The 22,282-nt window shown below is 43.6% G+C and overlaps 3 protein-coding genes across 9 annotated transcripts; 1 reads left to right on the top strand and 2 right to left on the bottom strand.

Moving 5' to 3' along the window:
- Positions 1-3,707, bottom strand: LOC123466645 (the record flags this gene model as incomplete). The annotated part of the gene is made up of 2 exons (XM_045166865.1): positions 3,257-3,707; positions 1-3,201 (listed from the first exon to the last, which is right to left on the bottom strand). A coding segment is annotated over exon 2 (2,598 nt), but the record flags the coding sequence as incomplete, so codon positions are not given.
- Positions 3,708-5,334: 1,627 nt separating this feature from the next.
- LOC123469398 lies at positions 5,335-9,705 on the bottom strand. The gene is made up of 2 exons (XM_045168337.1): positions 9,489-9,705; positions 5,335-9,420 (listed from the first exon to the last, which is right to left on the bottom strand). Exons 1-2 carry the CDS (start codon positions 9,583-9,585, stop codon positions 5,603-5,605), a joined length of 3,915 nt encoding a protein of 1,304 aa, XP_045024272.1. The 5' UTR covers positions 9,586-9,705; the 3' UTR covers positions 5,335-5,602.
- Positions 9,706-14,818: 5,113 nt separating this feature from the next.
- LOC116931388 lies at positions 14,819-21,563 on the top strand. Of its 7 annotated transcripts, none has more exons than XM_045168339.1 (7): positions 14,819-15,195; positions 16,409-16,557; positions 16,652-16,953; positions 17,079-17,770; positions 17,839-18,017; positions 18,079-18,185; positions 18,314-21,563. In XM_045168339.1, the coding sequence occupies exons 5-7, from the start codon at positions 17,839-17,841 to the stop codon at positions 21,238-21,240; spliced, it is 3,213 nt and encodes a 1,070-aa protein (XP_045024274.1). In that variant the 5' UTR covers positions 14,819-15,195; positions 16,409-16,557; positions 16,652-16,953; positions 17,079-17,770; the 3' UTR covers positions 21,241-21,563. The 7 variants fall into 7 exon arrangements, with proteins under 7 accessions (XP_045024274.1, XP_045024276.1, XP_045024278.1 ...); XM_045168341.1 differs by having other exon boundaries at positions 14,819-15,353; XM_045168343.1 differs by lacking the exon at positions 14,819-15,195 and adding an exon at positions 15,361-15,980.
- Positions 21,564-22,282: the final 719 nt, after the last annotated feature.

Genomic DNA, 22,282 nt, shown 5'->3' with positions numbered 1-22,282 from the left:
CTCCCCTCGGTACTTAGCAGCTGCGTCGAAAACCAACCGCAGCTCAGGGCGCCCAGCAACCTTGGGCACTGCAAAATGGGGTAGCCAATATCGAGTTGGCCGCTCCTCGACCTCTGTGGTAGACAGCCGCCTTGCGTAACCTTCCGCAAAGTTTTTCGCCATCGACTCTCGATAGTGTGTCTCATAGGCTGGATCTCTTGCAAATTTGTTCAGAAGCGGACGAAGCCGAGAATCAGCTACACTGCGGTTGTCGGGCAACAATGGAGGCTCTTCATCCTTCCAGAGAATTGGGGCCTGGTAACCCACATCCAGTTTCTTGGTTTCAGCATCCAACTTATCGACTGCCCGTCGATCGTCTGTGGACATTCCCGCGCCCTGGTACTCGGTGCCGAATGATTCGGTGTCGCAGAACCGTCGTAGTTGTTCCACCAACTCCGCTGTGATGTGTACATCTGGAGAGGCAAAGGCACGGTGGCAGAGGGCCTCCGTCGTCGATCCTGATCCCAACACACCAAGGATTGTCCATCCTAGCCTTGTCTTGATAGCCGCTGGCTCGTCGTCGGCTCCGAGTCGATAATCTGTCGGTGTTATAAGACTTGTATGGTTTAAACCAATCAGGACGTCGATTCTTCCGCCAGAGCTGCGTAGCGGTGGCAGGTCGTTAAGGTGGGTCCAACGGTGGCGAAGCTGCTCCCAATTGTACACGGGAACTGGCTGTGTCACGGTCTTCAGGGTCGAGCCCTTAAGGGTCACTATGTCACCGAAGGCCGTCATCAGCTGAAGAAACAATTCCTCTGAATTCGGGTGCGTTGAGGCCGCGTCAGCTACTCCCTGGACTCGAAGTGTCTGTCGCTCGCCCGAAATCCGGAGCGAACGAGCCAATCCCTCGCGGATGAAAGTTGTGTTGCTCCCGGCGTCCAACATGACATTAATGGGCACCAGCTCCCCGTCAGCATTCATGGCGTCGAGGCGGATCACCCCAAAGGCGATGGTACCGGACGTTGCTCTGGCAGAATGTGAGGTGCCCGTTCTCTCCGGAAGTCCCCGGTCAGTGTGGATCAGAGGGTGGTGGAACGCCTTACATCCATCCTTGCCGCATTCCTTCTTGAAGCTACAGTTGCTAGCTCCATGTCGCACGCCGAAGCAACAGTAGCACAGGCCGCGCACCATCAGGAACGTCATTCGTCCAGCTACGGGCATATTCTTGAAGAATTGGCAATCAGCCAACCGATGCTCACCCTCACATTTAAAACAATACGGAGTTTTGGGTGCTGGTGTCGTTCCTTCACGAGGGGTAGGGGCAGGAGCCCCTCGAGCCGGTCCGGCCCTGTGATTGGTGGAGGCCTGATGGGCCCGTGAATGTCTCTTCTGATGATACGGGTTGTTTACCGCCTGGGGTGGCCGCGCTGGATTGTTGCTCCTCTGGTGCTGCTCGGCGGCAATGGAATAGGCATTCTGGTACGCAGCCGCTCGCGTACATAACCAGAGGCCAAACTCGTTCATGGTGCGACGCTCCAATCCTCCACGCTGGCCGTCATTCCAGTGTAACCGATCGTGGGGCTGAAGTTTCTGTGTGAGTCGCTCGATCAAATCAGCATGGCCGGTCTCACCGATCCAGGTGAGATTGAAGAGGTGAGTCCTCACCTTTTCAGCAAATCTACGGAATGTAGCAGGCGTCGGTGGCTCGACTCGATCCAGGGCCTGTAGGTGTGCTGCACGGATAACTGCACGGCTGCCACATGTCCCCTTCAAACGTCGGAGGGATTCCTTGTAGGCCAGCGCACCTCCACCTAATCCGTAAACTAAATCGGCCGTCTCTCCCCGTACGTTCCTCTTCAAAATCGCCAGCTTCTCTCCAGGCGCCTTGCCGGTCTGGTGTACGAGTGAGTGAAAGAGGTCGATCCACTCAAACCAATCCAAAGCGCGACCGGAGTAAACCTCCAAGTCTACTCGTACTGATGTGTGGCGATGATCACCGGAATAGACGAACGGCTTCTCTCTTCCACTGCAATAGTCGTCGATCCACTCATCCGGCGCGTGAACTCGTGCTACTGGTCTGTACGGGGGTACGGAGATAATCGACCGAAAATCGTCCTCTCGATCGTCATTCAGGGCCTTCTCACCCCCTAGGTCCTGAACGGACTGCTTGGCTGCCTCCATCTCCTTCAATGCTGCTTCGGCTGCTTGGGCGGCCTCCTCGTAAACCTTCGCGGCATCTTGGGCTCGTTGTCGGGCGGCGAGTACCTCCGGATCTGCAGGATCCCATCCAGGGACGGAAGATATATCCCCTTCTCGGCTAGAGAGGTACGCAGCCACCTCGTCCGCCACTGCGTCGACATCCCCTCCGTAACGCAGGAATGATTCTTGTTGTTGCTCCCCCTCAGCCTCCTCCAACAGCTCCAATAAACGGTCATTGATCGGGCCGGAATCACCAAGGAGAGTGCGAGCGTCATCCAGGAGGCGGGTGGCTTCACGGCGCGAAAGCTTATTGGTTATAACCTTCCGGATACGGGTGCAGCATCCGGTTATCTTCTGACGCAGTACCTTCTGGCGCCCCCTGCATTGGTCGATGGTGAGCGCTGCGATATCTTCCGCCATAATGACAAAGGCTAGAATAAGGCGAAGGATCAGAGCTAGCAGCAACGTAGTGGATGGTAGCGCTGCTCGTCGATGGAGAATCTTCGTCCACTGGGTTGCCTGCTTAACGGCAGGGTCTAAGTCAGTTGAAAAGAGGGTGCAATAGAGTCCTGGAACACCGTCTGTCTATAGCTGGACTCCCAACTTGGTTCTCGTCGAGTAGTCGGCTCTGCTTGACGGGCAAAGGATTCTCTTGGCTGGAACTGGTCAGTTCCTTCCAACTTGGTTCTCGTTGGCTTGGTCGGGTCTGCTTAACGGCAGACAGTCTTTGTCAAGGAGCCACAGGGGCGGGTCAATTCAACGCTGAGCAGCGTGGGAAGGTCTGCTTAACGGCAGGCCGAAGTCAATTCAATAAATGCTGAAAGGTGTGGGCAGTTCTGCTTAACACCAGGATGGAGTCACATCAAATGCTGAACAGCGTGATTCAGAAACGTGCCGGTGCTCCGGTTCGAAGGGCCAGATGATAGCTTGGTTGGTACTCGAGTAGTGGACTGTATGGACCACGAGTATATTGTGTCAGTCTCGATAAAACGAAGTCATGAATTCTGATCATCTATCATCAATCTACAATAAAAGGAGTTAGACAGGGATCAAGCAACACGTAACAATGAATAATTACCTAGCAGAGCTAGCTTGGATGAGGAATAAAGATTACGATACAACTGGGTCACTCAACACAGTGGGTGAACACCAGGTCAGGAGGGCAAGAACCGTTATCACAGCAACTGAATGAGTACATTATTAGATGCAATAGACAAGGTAGCTCTAACACATGTTTGACTAGTACCTTGCTTAAGGTTCCGTCTGTCAAGACCTCAACTCTAGTCAGACCTCAGTGCTAGTCAACTTCTAGTCACGTTTTCTTTTATACAATTCTAGTCAGGGCTATACAATTCTAGTCAGAGCTGTGTCAATTAATCAAGATGTCAGTATAGCACTGGGAAATCAGGAGAAGACACAGAAAATGACACCTTTGAAAAGAGGATGGGAGACAATAGAGTGGCTAAGCAGCAACCGCTGGTGGCGCCACTACGGAATTACAAAATTAACAGAGCTAAACAGCAATCGCCGAACCAATGAGTAACAAGGACGTGTTAGTCATACATTTAATAGCCACAAAGTTTGGTCAAGTCGATTTCGATTAATTGACTAGCTCACAGTGAAGGTTCATTTCATAACTGGCAATGGCAAAGGCAATTAATTTTTTTATTGTTGAACTTAAAAAGGCGTTGAATCAGAGAGTACCAAGAATTATAATTGTGTTGTTATCGTGGTCCAAACAAGAGCGGTCATACGAATCGACGCTTGAATGCAATCCAAAATGAATATATATCGGCGCAAAAAGTCTTTGTGGCCTAATCGATAAGGCACCGGCCTCTTAAACCGGTGATTGCTGGTTCGAGTCACGTCAGACATAAAATTATGTAATGAAACATATATGAACTTACACATTTAGTAAAATGCTTCGAACTTGCCTAAAAAATGCTAGTTATTGTCCAATCATAACGTACTGTTAGGAAATTTAAATTAGCGGGTTAAAACAATGGCCCCTGTAATGTGATTGGTTCATTGATTTTTATGAATTTAACGTGCAAAATTATGTTTTAGGACGTTTTCAATAGGGCCGTCGTGTTCCTCGTGATAAGAAGATCACGAAAACTGCCATATGGATTGGTTTTAGTGAGATTTATTAGGGGAACGATGTGCAACAAGTTCAGTGTGTAGTACGCCCCCCCCCCCTAAATTTGACAAAATTATACAATTAATAACTTTCCAACTAAACATTGGAACGCTATGATTTTTACGGTAATTTTTTCAATTTCCGTAAAATTCAAGGCAAAATATGCAAACCAAAAAAAATCCTCTAACGATATCAAATTTCTCGTTTTATCGCGTCTAGAGATATTAGATAATATACAGCAGATGTTGGCCGGTGGTACGTTTTAACCGATACGTAACACACTTGCAAGGGAAAATCGATAGCCGATATTCTAGTCACCAGATGGCAATAGAGAAGCATATTCGGATGCTACGTCAATTCAAAAAGAGCCAACTACGCAGCCCACGCCAGTTTACGGTGCCGTCAAACGTCGTTCCTTGATGAGTAAGTCATTTTATTCCATTAAATCCTGGGAACTATTTAAGCTTTAAAAGATTTTAATTTTTAATTTAATGTCAACTTTGTGAAGGAAGTTTTAAGTGTCAATCGATAATATTTCTATTTATTTATGACATTATCCTGCTTACTTATATCATACTTTTGATGAATTATAGATAGCTACATAGAAATTGAAAAATCAAAATTGTAATACATAATACGAAGCGTTGATCTTTTAAACATTTTATATAATTCGTCCCAAGTTTGTCTCGTGCACGGATAATTAGCATGCTCTAATGAAGAAAGGTACATTTTTCTTTTTTACCGAACCTTTCCCTCTATCCTTTTACAAAATGATCGCCCATTCCCTACTGTCTTTTTCTGGCCTTTTTTGCATAATTTGGTCTGCAGACACAGGAATGTAATGAAAGGGCACGGAAAAAGATTTGAACAAAAATAATGTTTGTTTTGCTTAGAAAGGATTAAAAAATAGTTTTCTTCCCCATCTCAGTAGCGCGAAAAAGAAATAAGCTTTTTGTTTCTTGATTTTTGTCATCCCTACCTTCTCTAATGCAAATTAGTAATAGGGCGTGCTAGTCTTGTATTTAATGACCACACAATTTTGCCAAGTCGAATTTGATAAATCGACTAGCTCACAGTGAAGGCCACGTTTATTTCATGACGGGCAAATAGCAAAGAAATTCGTTTTTTTGAATACTGACATGTCAAACCGGAGAGTTCCAAAGTCCAGTGGCGTATAGCCCAAATTATTCTTAACTTTTAGTTGCAAAATCGAATTGCAGATGGCGGTGAGAACCAACTGTTGACAGAATCAGCTTTCAACAGCATGGACTGTGGTGTCGGAAGCTACGTTTTAAGAATTTGATGGGCGTTCACCAGTTTGATCATCATCTCGGCTTGTTGGTGAAGTCTTTGTAGAGTATTGATTCTCTGCTGGCATCCAAAACGATTCTCTCGTTTCTCAGTTTTAATCATCAGGTCAATATAAGCCGGTGTGGAGAGCGTGTGAGGCTTTAGAGCGATCTCGTCCAAGCGCTGTATACAAGGAGAAGTAGCCTGCTCCAGCTCCATCAGCTGCTTTTCATATTGATCAATCTCCGTCTGAATTTCAGCCAATAATTCTTGATTAGTCAGTGCTTCGGCTTTGGCTCCTTGGTATTGCTTCCGGATGGCTTCTGATGAACGCTGCACTTTTTCCTTCACCATTTCGTACCTGTACTTTTGATTGAAATGAACGTTCCACGGGCACTTGCAGATTCTGCAGATTCCATTTGGATCCATGACGGAACAACGATGTTTATCGGCGTCACTTGCTTGCGAACAAGGAAAATGGCACGTTGTGGTACATTTTTGACAGTTGGTGGTGAACTGGCCCGTGCCGCTGATGTCCGTCGACTTTGGAACAAGAAACTCGACTTCAAAATCAAAATTCTTGTTTTCATCCATTTGTTGTTGATTCTCTGCCAGCAGTTTCTTAATTTGCTCGAACTCGTCGATCCGTGCCAATTTGATTTGGGTACGAAGTTGAAGGCCTTCGACAAGAACTTCTAGTCGTTTTCGTTCTTCGAGCACTTCGCGGGTTAGCGTCAAGGATTTGGCTTCCATGTTCCTCAAATCGGCAAAGAATTTGTCGAAACCTTTAACGGCCAACTCAAAGTAAGTCCGGTTGTATTCATTTACTTGACGGCTGTTTTTATTAGTCTCGAAGAAAATGGAATTGTTAAATTTATGGTGAAGTGGCAGTTTGGTAATTGGGTCGATGGGTGACGGAATTTTAGCCTCTTTGACAACGTCGAGGACTGGCGGCAAAACATTGTCAGCAAATGTTACCATGATGCGGATATTATCTTTAATGTCTTTACCAAAGATGTATAGAATCTGGTCAAAGATATATTGCTGGGTTTCCGTCAATCTGGCGAGCGGCGACTGGACGACGAAACAAACGACCTCTAATTGCTGAATCCCGTGAGGACATTTGAAATAGTCTTGTATTTGCTGCATAATTTTCTTGTCTCTTTCGATTCCGCCAGTGTGACCGAATCCCGGAGTATTGACGATGGTCAGCGAATAATCCAAACGGAAGCCCTTCATCTCGTAAAAATCGTAGGTAGTTACCTTATTCGTCTGACTGTGAGCCTGCGATTTGTCTGCTGGTTCGTTGATCAACTTGAAGCGGAAATCATCTTCCCACTCGACGCCAAGTACGTAATTCGCCATGGCGTTGATGAGCGTACTCTTACCTGATCCGGTGGCACCCAGTACCAAGATGGTTCTTCGTCGACGTTTACCTGCCAGTGCAAGATAACTCGGCTCACCGAAAACGTAATGGCCGACTCCTTGAATTTGTGCGTTGCTACGTTCTTTCAACGGCAATTCGTAAACGTCAATTCCAGGCGAAGCGGAACATTTTTTGCTGTTACGACGGACGATGATCGCTGCTCGCTCTGCCTCTTGCAATGTACAAGTTTGCAAAATCTCTGACGCCGGGCTATAGAAAGTAGAGCCACTGGCGTTTTTGCATTCAACCCTAACTTGAACGTAGTAAGTCGCACCTGGATCTAGCGGCTCTAATACGATGCTCTTGTTCGTCGTAGTTCGTTGAATGAATGTCGATTCGTGACGGCTATCGCCCTTCCAGCATTCGACAGAGAAAGAGGTAATGATGATTTCTTGATTGCTGATGTCATGGTAGTCGTTATAACCGCCTTCCTCATTATACAAGTAGCCATCTTCGTCATCATTGTCCAAGTAAGGTTGATGATGCCACGAGACAGAAATGCTCGTGTCAGTCACCTCCTCAGCTTGCAATCCAGTTGGTGGCTGACAAACTGGATCTATTGTTACTTCGCAGCTGACAGGGCTGAAAGGGCTCCTTCCTCCAAGTGTCTCTGCTGCCACCCTGAACACGTAAGTCTCACCTGATTGAAGGTAATCAATTTCGATTGTGTTTGCAGACTTCTGGACGGAATGCCAATGCTCTTCTTGCCCATCCACTGCGCGATACTGGACCAGATAGTGGCGTAGTCCGGTCGTATCATCAGCCGTCCAACGCAATCCGATCACACCACGGCGATTCTTTGTAACCATCACTTGTCCAGGAGCCTTTGGGATGGTGAAATCCAACGGAGGAGTCTCTGCCCTGCCGCCCTCGTATAATCTTGTGAATGGCAATGTTAGTTCAGTGCATTCGTCGTAAAAGATGATGTAGCGGACGTTCTTGGTATCTGAATTGTGATTCGTAATCCAGTTGGAAAATTCTTGGCCAGACGGGAACATTTGACAAAATATGGGGGACGTCGTCTTCGCTGTTGTTTGCTGGTTGCTACTTGCCCTTGTCACAATCATCCAGTTCGTTGATGCAGATGCATTAAAATCGTCGATATAACGATTCATCTCGTTAACTAAAGAGTTTAATTCTTCTCTCGGACTGGGCAGATGAAGAACGACGGCGTACGACCCATTGCCTCCGTTTCTGATTTCTTTTTCAAGGCGTTCCATGATCGACACAACAAGCACACCAGGCAATTTATCCAGACTCTTTAAAGTTTTCAATTCCTGTCTCTGTAGATTGAGCCAGTGTTTCAGCTTTTCAGCAATGAATGGTGACTGGGTCTCCAATGCATCGATGATTTTGGCCATTTTGTTTTCTTGACCCGTTCCACGACGAATTTGAGCAGTCCATACAGACAGGGCTTTGATGAAAGTTGGCAGAAATTGCATTATCAACTCTTTAAAGTGCTTGATTCTTTTGCTGGCTGTCGATGGAATGCATTGGTGACTTTCTTGTCCTTTCAATTCTTCAGCCAACAGTTCCGCTTCCAGACAGATTCCATGAAAACGGCTCAACATAACTTGGCAACGGAAGAGCAATTCCCGCGAGACATCTTTAACATTTTGGGGCATTTTAGCAACTCTTTCCTTGACAGCCATCAGCTTGTTGAGTGGATACAACCACACTCTCAGCGGGATGGTCTTTTCTGTTCCGCTTTCCAGTATTTTCCTGCAGGATTCGTACTGCTCTGCGACAGGCTTCAATGTCCAATTTTTGCCATCTTGAATATCCACTAGATCGCTGTAGAGAAGGCATTTCAAGTCTTTTGGGATAGAGCAATGTCCACCATCCTCTTCGTCCCTTTCTTCGTCCTGATCGGGTTCCAAAGTTTCACCTTCGTTCACCAGCTGGTCTTTAAAGATACGAGCATAAGTGTTGACTTGATTGCCCTGAGAGAAGATGCAAAAGGCCTCAAGGCCGTACGTGATTGCAATGACGACGTGAGTTGCCTGATTTTGCATTAGCTTTTCTGGCCGGCAGACGATGTCCAATTCAATCTCAGGATCGAAAGAGATATTTTTTTCAGAATGGCAGCAATGGACTGCCACATGAGCTCCATGGCTAAATAATTCGTCCTTCGAATCGACCCAATCAGCCGCATATTGCCAAGCTCCCTTTAGAGATGGACGCAACAGTCCGGCCATTAAACTCATGGCCGTGTGATCGTCCATTCCTAAATTGGAGAGGAACGGCGCCTGGTCTTCTATTTCTTCAAGATTCTCGTCTTCTTCGTTGGTTTGCTGGAACGTCTTTATAAAAACTTCCGCATTTTCTTTCGTTTCATCGACAACGGCTGAATCGGACACATCATCTGGGCCCCATAAGCGAATACCTGAACACACCCATCATACAGTTATACGAACATTAAAGGTTTGCGATTGTTACGAGCTGTATTCTTACTTGGTATGATGATATCGTCGACATAATTGTACAGTGTCCCTATGTTAAACTGGCGGCCTAATGCCAGTATTTCGATACCGTCCAAATCCGTAGGCATTTCAAACGATTTGTTTAAGGTTTATTGATGCCCTAACGTTCAATTTGTTCACAACTGGTCCGACAAACTAAAACAAGATCGCACAGGCTGTTCCTAGGTGAAGAAACCAAACTGACACAATCCAGTGGCGCCAACTATTTCTTTGTTACCGAATTTAACAAATCACTTACCTGATAACGTCAGTTGGCAGTGACAGGGGGAAAAAAAACTACACTGCAATGAGCTCACCTTAGTGTTTAAAGTTCTATTTGCTAAGAGTGGCTACGTGGTTCGTTCACGATAATAACGGCAGTTATCTTTCTCTTGCAACTTCCATCGTGTTTGTTTGTTCTGTTTCCAGGCTGCATGCACCACTGATGTTTGACCATCATCGTTATCCCGTGACACGAGCCGGTGAATTGTAAGACTTTAGAACTCTGGCATATTTTTCTTGAACTTTGTTGTTGTCCGAATGCAGCACTTTTTGGTTGGATTGTGTAGGAATAACGCACGTACACTTCACTGGAACTGATATGAAGCTCAAATTGTTTTTCATTGCACCACAGTTGCGACATTATTGAAGAACATTTGAACGCAAATAACGTGTAGGCAGGTCTTATCACGTTAGAGTCCATTATTTAGGGCTTTTTTTTACTTACTTACTTATTTTTTACTTACTTATTTAAAATTTTGTTTGACCGTTGATGATAACGTTTGTAAAAAGTATTCAACTATTTCCAAGGGAAGGGAGCTTCACTGATAGTGGCTGCCATTCTCGATTCTTTTCAAACCATTACACCATCGGCTCGCTTGAGTTCTATACGCAGTTTTGGTGCTGCTTTGCATATTTAAAAAATTCAGCTTTTGAAAGAGTTTTCATTGCCAGTGCGAGACATACTGACGGAGGACTAACAGGTAAGGCAATCCAGTTAATAGAACATTTATTACAATCTATCCTTAACCATTGTCATGTTTCAGTCTGTTTTCACCAATGGCTGACCCTATTCGAATATCAGCTCTGGGTCGTGATGGGAAGGTTGGAGATTTCTACAACCACTTCACCGACGCCATTGTACCAAGTAATCACAACCTTTAAGCATTACAATATGTATAGTTTATTGCCATTTTGTATGTAGTTGATGTGTTTGACTGTCTCTTAAAGCTTTTAGCGTTATTATAATTGTCGGTGTGTATGTAGGTTCAATTTACGTGCCGAACGAACGCAAATCGATTTCGAAAACTGTGGAAATACCGACGTTCGAGTTTTTCTATCAACAACCAGAAAAATTTAAAAGTCTTTTGCTGGGTATCAACTCTCATCTACTTCAGAATATCAACAAATGGTCTGCGTCCAATCAACAACTTTGGTTCTCCGATTACCTTAATACAAACTCGATGGATGGCGACGAACGGCACGCTCAAGTCACTCTCTTGTTTCGAGTTGTCCGACGAACGGAAGCCCTAGATCCAGATTTCCTACGATCCAAAATCGATGACTATCAGCTAAAAAGTGTTGAGGTGGGCGCAGCGCATGTAATTGATCAGGTAGTCTACGGCGCGGAGGTGATTTGTTCTATGCGCCAAGCATTTGATTCGTCGCAAGAAACAAAGGAGGCCACCGAAGTCAGTATGTACTTGGCGGCCAAAACGTATTTAGATGAGACAATTAGGAAATCGTCTACTGCAGAATTGCCAGTCGAATTGGACCAAGTCTCCCTTACGTGTTTGAGTAGTCTGGAACCTGGGAAAAAGTACAACGCCAATTTTGACTCATTGAATCGCTACTTGCAGCGCCTTCTGAATACGGAGGAGAAATGGAAACCCATTGACTTTCTTATTCGAAGCATACCGGCTATTAAAATCGAAGCTCAACTGTGGTCAGAGAGGAAGACTAAAATTGATTTAGAAAAAGAGCGGCATCAAGTCACTAAGGAATGGATGATGAAGTACATCCATGAAATTTCTAACAATCCGCTGCTTAAACGTTTCCCTCTACTCGAAAAGCATGTTGGCCATTTCCAACATTTGGTGACCCATCACTTTTGGAAGAAGGTAGAAGAAACCTACAAGACTTGTGAGACACTTCCACCCGAAAAGGCTTTGGAGAAGATGCTATTCATTTCAGATTGCTTGAATAAAATAATCGACTGGTTTGCCAATCGGAGAAAGAATATTCAAGAAATTGGCTGGCTTCTGAGTGGCATTGATTTTGCACTACTGAATTCGGAAGAAATCAAAGATCAAATGACGTCCAAGGATTGCAAAATGGCTAAACTGTTCATCTTAAATGTTGAATACAAACACGACCCTCTTATAAATGACATGGAGAAACTACTCAGTCAAGAAACCTCGACTGCTCTGCTGCCCGTTTTGACGATTTTCTCTTGCGAGAAAGAACGACTTCAATCTGTTTGTGCTGCGCTAAGCGAATTCGCAAACGAGGCAAAGCTGTCAATATGGGCAGGGTATATATACACTAGCTATTTCATAGGACTTGACTCGAAGTTGAACGATGCAACTGTTGGGACTGTGGACTATTCTTACCAACCACCACGGTTGTTGGAGTTGGTGGAGAATCCGGTCGAATACTGCAAAAAGAAAGATCAGCAACAATTTCTTTCGAGCAGTTTTTCAGTTTTTGCTTCTTTGCCTCCTCCTTTGACCCCAACTGATGCTTCAAATCAAAATCAACAGCTAAAATCGGTCAAGGATGGTGAGCACTCCAACACACATTCTGCTGGAAATCGCAAAGCTGAATTACTGGACCCTGAACAAAATATTGATTCGTTGTTATTCGACGTAGAAAGCAGTGATGGAGATTGCAGTCGAGAGAAAACAGGATCAACAAAAATCAAATCGTCGACGAAGGATTCTGTTGAAACGAGTATCACCTCGAAAAACCAAATCGAACCCCAAAAAAGTGAGCAAAATTCACCTACTGCCCAGGTTAAATTGTACGGTGCAAACGTAACAGAGCAGCCGAAATCCATTCACATCCCACAGACTGGAATAAGATCTGCGCCGTACGAGACAATTTTAAGTTTAGAGCAGATTAATTTGCACGATACAAATGCAAGAAAGCCATTCACACCCGCTGATTCTCCACATCAGAAGAGTTTTAACGATGGTAGAAGCAAAAAACTGAAATGTAACACGACCTGACAAGGTCGGTGGGGCAGAAGATTTTGACGCAGATCAAGATTATACGACTTATAGAAACATAAAGTCTCATGACAATCGAAGAATTGCGGAAATTTATGCTGACGAGAGCAGCTCGTATAGCAAATTAATCAGAAATGGATCGCCGAACGTATACTTGCTTAACGCGACGGAAAAATCAAATAGCGAAAAAATCAATTGGTTCGACATCTGCCGTCCCGGCGACCCTATGCGGTTGTGCAATCCAAAGAATCACAAAATCATTATTTTGATGGGTACCACTGGATCGGGAAAAAGCACTCTAATGAACGGCATGATCAACTACATTTTAGGAGTTCAATGGAATGATCCGTTTCGTTTCAAGTGCGTCCGCGAAGACGAAAACGCGGCCAGGAACCAGGCGCACAGCCAAACGAGTTCTGTAACGGCCTACACTCTCCACCATCAAGAAGGAATGACCATTCCGTATTCCATCACCATCATCGATACCCCTGGTTATGGAAACACAGGAGGAGTTAAAAGGGACAAGGAAATCTCGGCTGCCATCCACAGCTTCCTGACTCAACAAGAAATTCCAATCGATGAAATTCACGCCGCTTGTTTTGTGGCCGCTTCGGGTGATAGTCGACTGACGGCCACCCAACGCTACATCATCGACTCTGTGCTATCCATCTTTGGTAAAGACATGAAGGATAACCTTCGGCTGTTGGTAACATTCGCAGACAACGCCGATCCTCCCGTCGTCGGCGCTTGTCTTTCTGCCAATTTCCCTACAACATCCGCATCAGACGGCATCGCCTACAGCAAATTCAACAGCTCTGTTCTTTATTGTTCCAATGCGGAACAGGGAGATGACGAATTAAGTTTTGATCAGTTATTCTGGGACATGGGTCATGAAAATTTTAAGAAATTTTTTTACATGTTGGAAAGAATGAAGGGCAGAGATCTCACGTCCACAAGGGAAGTCATTCACAGCCGCCGGCAACTGGAACAGTCGCTGAAAGACATCGAACAAGAAATGGAAGTGTGTCTAATCAACATCGAAAACATTGAAATTTTCCAGAGGAAAATGAAAACGTGTGGCCATAACATGGAGGCCACCAAGAATTTTACGGTTGAACAGACTGTTATGCGCCCTAGGAAGTTTAACTGTGAAAAGGGATTATTTGCTTATAACTGCGAAAAATGCCGAAAAACCTGCGAGAGGCGAGTAACAAAAAAAAGCTCTCTCCACAAAGAAAAAAGGATTTGTGAAAAAAAGGCCTGCAAATGTCCGCCATCTGATCACTACGTGGAAGAACGGGAATGGGGCACGTTTCCCGAGAAGGTATCTAAGACTTTGCAAGATGTGAAAGCCCAATACGAATTGAATTACGATGGCAAGATGACCGCTGAAAAAATCTTGAACGCTTCCTCGGATGATTTGCAAATGGCTAGAGGCAAAGTGTTGAGTCTGCTCGAACAGGTGGCTAAGAACGTCGATTTACTTGAATCGACAGCTCTACGGTCAAACGTACTCAGCCCATCCGATTACCTGAGTTTGATGAAGAGTCGGGTTATGGAGGAACAGGCACCTGGCTACCTGACACGTCTAGAGACAATAGATGATATACAGCGCATGTTGGCCAGTGGTACGTCTCAACCGATACGTAGCACAGTGGCAAGGCCAAACCAAGATTTCACACTCAAGTCATCGAATACCGAAAGAGTATCCTATTCGGCTGCCACGTCAAATTATGGTCAAGCGTACAATAACGAGCAAACTTCACTGCCTCCGCCAGTCTACAATCATGACAAAGAGAGTAAACTTGGTTTTTTTAAGAGATTTTTTTGATTTCCTTTGATTTGGAATAACAGAGGAAAGCGACAACTGATTACCATAAGAGAAAAAATAAAGCGAAACACGGAAGGTTTAAGTTTATGTTATTTGTGCATCTCAAAATAAAATTACAGTTCAAATCATTTCTTTGTCTTAACAAACCGATTGTTATGGAGAAAAAAAAAAAAAGGTATTTGTGGGTGCGCTTTGTTTAAGTGATTCTTTTTTCTAAATGAATTTTAAAAAACGATTGAAGCCTACCGACTTGTAGCTGCTGCCATTAAATTCTGAGAAGACAAAGTAAATACAGAGGAATGGCACGGAAAGAAACATCTGAACCAAAGAATGTTCGTGTTTTTCTGTATGGAAAGGATTCGAAATAGTTTTCTTACCCATGTCGGTTGTCCGAAAAAGACCTAAGCTTCTTGCTTTCATCATATCGCACTAGGCGTATTCTAATGCAAACAACAACATCGACAAGCCTTCAGGATATAACAGAGAATATTCCATCCCTTTTCTATTGTTCTTGTCATTTCTCCGCTTGCAATGGTTTTGTAGAGAAGGTAGAAGTTGCACGCTGTTTGCAGACACACTACGTCGCAACCCAGTGGTCCGTCTTGATTTAAAGGATGCCAAGATGCTCATAAGGAAAGGTATTTAGAAACTCGAGTTTCATTTTGCATGCATTGCTTTTGATGCTGTCTCCCAGCTGTCTCCTTAAGTGCTATATATCTCACAATAGTGGGATTTAAAGCTCCTATCTCGAGTTCTTTTATGTCTTTACTGCAAAGTGTTTTATTTTTCCTAAAAGGTAATTCAATGTTATGCTAAATCTTAGTCTGACATTGGAATTTATAGAATTTAACTGTATTTCTATCCATTTCACAATATTTTAACACAATCCAGTCCATTACAAAAACCTGGTGTATAGTGTTGTTAATCGACTGCATTGCTAGAGCAATTTATACATGCATAATATGCATTGAAATATTCCTAACCAAGAAAACCGAAAACATCGTATCGCCGTTGTCGATTGTCCCATTTGATAGTTGCCATGACTACCAGAACTTTATCATTCTTGTTTTATGATCGTGTCTTTGGCAATAAGTTTCTTATTCTTGTTCCTTAAAAACTGCTGCAGGGATGCGTAAAGAGAGCTGAAGTCGAACTTGGAGTTTCCGTTGTTGTTAGAGTTGAGATTATAATTAGCAGAGCCAAAAACAGGGCGGAATCGAAGGCTTTTAGAATTATCCGACGCTTTTTCGAGGCTTGGCGTCTCATCATCAGCCACAACTTTGTCTTCTGTTTCTTGGGCCGGCCCTTGAGATTTCACGAGAGCATCAACTTCCATCATTTTCCAGAAACAAGAATCGTCGTCATCGGCAATCTCACACGGATCTTGTTCTGGGTTCTGCGTTGGCAATCAGTTCAGAAAATAGTGAGCTGAATAGCAAATTGTCATTTTCGTTGTTGTTGTTGTTGATCAACGTCTCTGATGATGGACGATTCATCAATGGTCGGTTAGATTTCATTGCGACCATTGGACGAACTAGCATTAATGGTTGAGGCCATGCTAACTAATGTGATGATAACTGATGCCTATAGAATTAATGGAAAATTGCTCACTATTTGTTCTAGGACGTTGCTATTAATTTTTTAATCATTTTTTAGTTACCGTTAAATGCATGTTTATTCGCTGAAGTTGTGGTGCAGGAGGGTGAGAACAACGAGTGTGCTGAATTTACACTGACAGACGAAATACTTTTATACTAAAACTGTTTCTTCCGATATTCATTTCCCATTTTCAAGGTCCTCGGAGAGAGACTTTTATTTTTATCTTTTTTAATTTATCGTTAATCTGGCCAGATTAACTACGCGCTTGTCCACCCAATTAATTGGCTGAAATTCATGAGGAACCACTACATATTAACTGAAACCTTGTGATGACGGGAAGTTAAAACCGCAAACTGAACACCACAGCAACTAAAAATACACGGCCTTGCAATTAAAACTAGGTTAGTATCTGCAAGTTCGTTTGAGTTCTACTGTTCTTTTTTGATTTATTTTCCTCATTATGCCGGCAATTGATTATTTCCGTATGTTTTCCAGCAGGGTTTTGGCTGTTTTCCGGCTTGCCACATCGTCATTTCAAAGTTTTTCTTTTAGAAAGCAAAGATGATACGAAGGAACCCAAGTGCACTGATTAAACAAAGGACCCTTCCAAATGGTGAAGTTTTGCGAAATAATTAGAAGCTCATTCCACAACCACTTTGATTCAAAGGTGCACTGTCTGTACGCCACTTGTATATAAAGACGCACTAAAAGTCATCAAAGTCACCACAAGTTTCCAGTTTGACTTTCAAAGCATTTCCAGCTCTTTTCCATTTCAATCAATCACTATGAGGATCATTGTAAGTACAATACAAATGTATATAGCATTTCTGTTTTTAATTTACTTGCATATCTACTATGCTATCTAAATGATTTATATTGAAAATCGGATGTTAGTAACGGTTTGATGTGAATCATTTACCAGGTCGCTCTTTCCGCTCTTGTTTTGGCCGTGTGCATCGTGACGAGCCAATGCAAACCGACGGGAAACACCAACATCAACCAAAATAGCAACGCAAACTCCAATTTTGATTTCCTATCGAGTTTCCTTAGCTCCGTGTTGATCCAACAAAGAAAAGCCAAGGCTATCGCAATCCGAGCTAAAGTTGAATCTCCCGCCGCCGTAAGCATCGCCCAGCCAACGGCCGAGGCCCAACAAGACGTTAAACAAACCGCTGATGAATCCCAAGCACCGGCTGATGACACTGTGGTGGATGCTGCTTCCACTGATGAATCTGCCCCTCGCTCTGAGCCTCAAGAAGATGCACCCCAAGATGAGGATCAGTTTATGTTCATCCAATCGCGTATGGCACAAGACTTTTAAACTCCCTCAAAGCCATCTGACCGAACGCAATCATCTTGACATCCGTTAATCTGTATTTTCACCATTAGATGCTGAAAATGAAAAACTGTGTACAACAGTTCTTTGATTTAATGGCATAAGTGAATAAAGAATTATAAAAGAGAATAAAAAAAAAAAAGGGAAGAAAATGAAAGTATAGAAGAATCTTAAAGGGCATTTGAACGTAAAAAACGTTCGGACAAGCAAACGGCTTATCATGCCGTGTTGTTCAAAATTTCAAGCTGATACCGGAGCCCAGGCTGAACAAACGTCAGGTAATTAAGGTATAACCTTGGATGATAACAAGTCGTAACAAGTGTAAATACATTTTCTACGTGTCAAGATGGAAGAAGGATTAACCGATAGCGACTGCCGTCCTTTAATGCTTTACGAACGGTTTTATCGTTGGCTCAGTTCCATGTCTCACAGTTTCGGTGTTGCTCTGCATAATAGGGACCACCAGCTGTTTGAAAAATTTTCATTGTTATTGCAGAAAATTATAATTTTAAAGGTGAAAAACAGGTAAGCCGCTGCAGTTAGTTGTCCATTTGTTATATATTCCATTTGGACTATTACGTTTCAGTCTAATTAAAAGCCTACCAATGGCTGGACTCATTCGAATATCAGCCCTGGGTCGTGATGCGCAGGTTGGAGATCTCTACAACTACCTCACCGACGTCATTGTGCCAAGTAATAACCACAAACTTTTAAAACATAGAATGTGAAGTCTATTGCAATTTCGGTTGTAGACTAGTATACAAGTTGTTTCGGTTGGACGTTATACCTTTATTACGATTGCTGTAATGGATGCGTTCCAGGTGGGATCGACGTGCCGAATGAACTCAAAACGATTTCGGAAACTGCGGGAAAACCGAAGGGCTTGTTCATCTACCAGCAACCTGAAAAATCCAAACGTCATTTGCTGGGTATCAACTCTCATCTACTTGAGAATATGAAGCGAGGGTCTGTGCCCGATCACCAACTTTGGTTCGCCGATTACCTCAATACAAACACGATGGATGGTGATGAACGACATGCGCAAGTCACTCTTTTGTTTCGAGCAGTGCAGAGAACCGAAACTCTGGATTTGCATTTTCTAAGATCGAAAATAGACGACTATCAGCTTAGAAGTTCTGCCGCGGGAGCAACGCATGTCATTGATGAGGTCGTCTACGGTGCGGAGGTGATTTGTTCAATGCGCAAAGTGTTAGATTTGTCGCAAGAAACAAAGGAAAGCGCTGAAGTGAGTATTTACTTGGCGGCTAAAGAATATTTGGATGTGACAATTCTGAAATCGTTCAATCTACTGGAATTGCCAGTCGAACTGGACCAAATCTCCTGTACGGTTTTGAGTAGTATCGAATCTGGTGAAAAGATTAAAATGGATTTTAACTCATTCAATCTCTACTTGCAAAATCTGCTGAATACGGACAACAATCGACAGAAGTGGAAACCTTTGGAATTTCTTCTGCGAAATATGTCTGCTGCTCATATCGAAGCCAAACTGTGGTCAGAGAGAAAGGATGATGTCGCACTGGAGAAAGAGCATCGTCAAGTCACCAGAAAATGGATAATTAAAGAAATGCGGGACATTTTTATCGATCCTTCTCTTCAACGTTTTCCTTTGCTCGAAAAATTTATTTGGTACTTCAATGATTTGCTGCCCCGTGTTTGGGATAAAATCGAGGAAGCCTACAAGACATTTGAGATGTTACCCGAAGAAAGGGCTTTAGAAGAAATGATGTACATTTCAGATTGGCTCAAGGAAATAATCGACTTGTTTGCCTATATGCGAAAGAATATCCGAGAAATTTGTTGGCTTTTGAAAGACACTGATTTAGTTCTGCTGGATAGGAAAGAAATCGTAGCTCAAACGACGAAGACTTATTGCAAAATCGCCAAACTGTTCGTCTTGAACATTGAATACAAACATCTCCCCATCGTGAATGACCTAGAGAAATTTGTTGGTCAACGAGCTCCGACTGCTTTGCTGCCTGTTTTGCCGATTTTCTCGTACGAGAAGGAGCAAATCGGATGCGTTCGTACTGCGATAAGCGAATTCGCAAACGTGGCAAAACTGGCCAGAGGCCGGGGTTCAATGAATGGCATGAGCTACCACATAGGATTTTACTCTCCGACGTTGAACGATGCAGCTGTAGTAACTGTAGACTTTTCTAATGAATGGCGGATGGTTATCTCAGTGGATAATCCAGTCGGATACTTGAAAGAGCCCCGATTGCTTGCCAGAAGTTTTTCTGTTTCTTCTTCTTTGCCTCCTCCTTTGACTCCGACCGTTGTTTCAAATCAAAATCAAGAATTGAAGACGGACAAGGCTTCTGAGTGTATCAACCCGAATACCCATTTTGCTGAAAATCCCACAGCCAAAATGAAGGACAACTTCGATGTAGATACCAGATTTGCAGCAACAGACTCAACGAAAACAAAGTCGTCGATGCAGCAATCGCATCAGTCGGCAGCAACGGCCGTCAGCCTGAATGACCAGATCGTAGTCAGATCCGAGGCAAAGCGGCTAAGTTTACAGATTGGCCAACTCAACTTGGGTGATGCAAAAGCAAAAGAGTTATGGACACTCGTGGACGCTCAATTTAAGAAGAATTTCAACGACTGTAGAAGCAGGGCACAAAATTCAAGAATCAGCAAGCCAAGGAGTTGTACTAACAAGCGTTGCACCAAAACACATGCAATATCTCCTTCTGAAAAAGTGTGGAGGACTCGACATCAGGAAAGGAGCGATGAAATCGTAGATGGCAGAGGTAATGGCAAAGTCGACGAAGTTGGGGAAGTCGATCCTAACGAGGACCAAAATTACAGGCGGACGTCCCAAAGAAACACGGAGCTTCATGAAAATCGAAGAATTGCTGAGGTTTACATTGACGAAGGCAGTTTGTACAGCAAACTAATAAGAAGGGGACCGCCAAATATTTATTTGCTGAATGCGATAGAAAAATCAAATGACAACGACTTCAAATGGTTCGACATTTGCCGTCCCGGCGACCCTATGCGGTCGCCCAATCCGAAGAACCACAAATGTATCATTTTGATGGGTGCGACTGGATCTGGCAAAAGCACCCTAATCCATGGCATGATTAATTACATCTTGGAAGTCCAATGGAACGATCCGTTTCGTTTCAAGTGCGTCCGCGAAGACGAAATCGTGGCCAGGATCCAGGCGCACAGTCAAACGAGTTCTGTAACGGCCTACACTCTCCACCATCAAGAAGGAATGACCATTCCGTATTCCATCACCATCATCGATAACCCTGGTTATGGAGATACAGGTGGAGTAGAAAAGGACAAGGAAATAACGGCCAAAATCCACCGTTTTCTAACTCAACAAGAAATTCCAATCGATGGAATTCACGCCGCTTGTTTTGTGGCCGCTTCGGGTGATAGTCGACTGACGGCCACCCAACGTTACATCATTGACTCCGTGCTGTCCATCTTTGGTAACGACGTGAAAGAGAACCTTCGATTATTGGTGACATTTGCAGACAACGCCGATCCTCCCGTCGTCGGTGCTTGTCTTTCTGCCAATTTCCCTACGACATCCGCATCGGACGGCATCGCCTACAGCAAATTCAACATCTCAGTTCTCTATTGTTCCATTGCGAAACAGGGAAATGACGAATTTAGTTTTGACGAATTGTTCTGGTACATGAGTCATGAAAATTTTAAGAAATTTTTCGTCATGTTGGAAACAATGAAGAGTATAAGGGCGATTTGAAGTCGATCCGGCAAGTCATTCCTGGTCTTGTAAATGTATCGGCTTTGACCACGCATTAGGCAAGCGAAAATGGCGAGTGATTCCCGAAAAGGTAACAGTATAAATGAAAGCCTAATACGAATCGAATTTTGATTACAAGATGAAATCGCTTATGGCCCAAGACTTTTAAACTCCCTCCAAGTCCAAGCCATAGAACCGAACGCAATCACCTTAACATCCGTTGATCTGTATTTTCACCATTAAATGCAAAAAATGAAAATCGATGTAGTACTGCAGTTCTCTGATGTCACAGGTTGAGTGAATAAATGAATTCTATTAATGAATTGTAAATGAGTAACAAGGACGTGTTAGTCATACATTTAATAACCACAAAGTTTGGTCAAGTCGATTTCGATTAATTGACTAGCTCACAGTGAAGGTTCATTTCATAACTGGCAATGGCAAAGGCAATTAATTTTTTTATTGTTGAACTTAAAAAGGCGTTGAATCAGAGAGTACCAAGAATTATAATTGTGTTGTTATCGTGGTCAAAACAAGAGCGGTCATACGAATCGACGCTTGAATGCAATCCAAAATGAATATATATCGGCGCAAAAAGTCTTTGTGGCCTAATCGATAAGGCACCGGCCTCTTAAACCGGTGATTGCTGGTTCGAGTCACGTCAGACGTAAAATTATGTAATGAAACATATATGAACTTACACATCTAGTAAAATGCTTCGAACTTGCCTAAAAAATGCTAGTTATTGTCCAATCATAACGTACTGTTAGGAAATTTAAATTAGCGGGTTATAACAATGGCCCTTGTAATGTGATTGGTTCATTGATTTTTATGAATTTAACCTGCAAAATTATGTTTAAGGACGTTTTCAATAGGGCCGTCGTGTTCCTCGTGATAAGAGGATCATGAAAACTGCCATATGGATTGGTTTTAGTGAGATTTATTAGGGGAACGATGTGCTACAAGTTCAGTGTGTAGTACGCCCCCCCCCCCTAAATTTGACAAAATTATATAATTAATAATTTTCCAACTAAACATTGGA

The sequence above is a fragment of the Daphnia magna genome, linkage group LG1 (assembly GCF_020631705.1).
Source record: "Daphnia magna isolate NIES linkage group LG1, ASM2063170v1.1, whole genome shotgun sequence".
Lineage (NCBI taxonomy): Eukaryota > Metazoa > Arthropoda > Branchiopoda > Diplostraca > Daphniidae > Daphnia > Daphnia magna.
The sequence above is the reverse complement of the archived record's forward strand: the minus strand, read 5'-3'. Positions and strand labels throughout refer to the sequence as shown.

Coding starts and splice junctions, on each gene's coding strand:
- LOC123469398 (XM_045168337.1), bottom strand. CDS start 9,585: ATGCCTACGGATTTGGACGGTATCGAAATACTGGCATTAGGCCGCCAG. Junction 9,421..9,488: donor CGACGATATCATCATACCAA/GTAAGAATACAG, acceptor GGGTGTGTTCAG/GTATTCGCTTATGGGGCCCA.
- LOC116931388 (XM_045168339.1), top strand. CDS start 17,839: ATGGAAGAAGGATTAACCGATAGCGACTGCCGTCCTTTAATGCTTTAC. Junction 18,018..18,078: donor ATTTTAAAGGTGAAAAACAG/GTAAGCCGCTGC, acceptor ATTACGTTTCAG/TCTAATTAAAAGCCTACCAA. Junction 18,186..18,313: donor CACCGACGTCATTGTGCCAA/GTAATAACCACA, acceptor GATGCGTTCCAG/GTGGGATCGACGTGCCGAAT.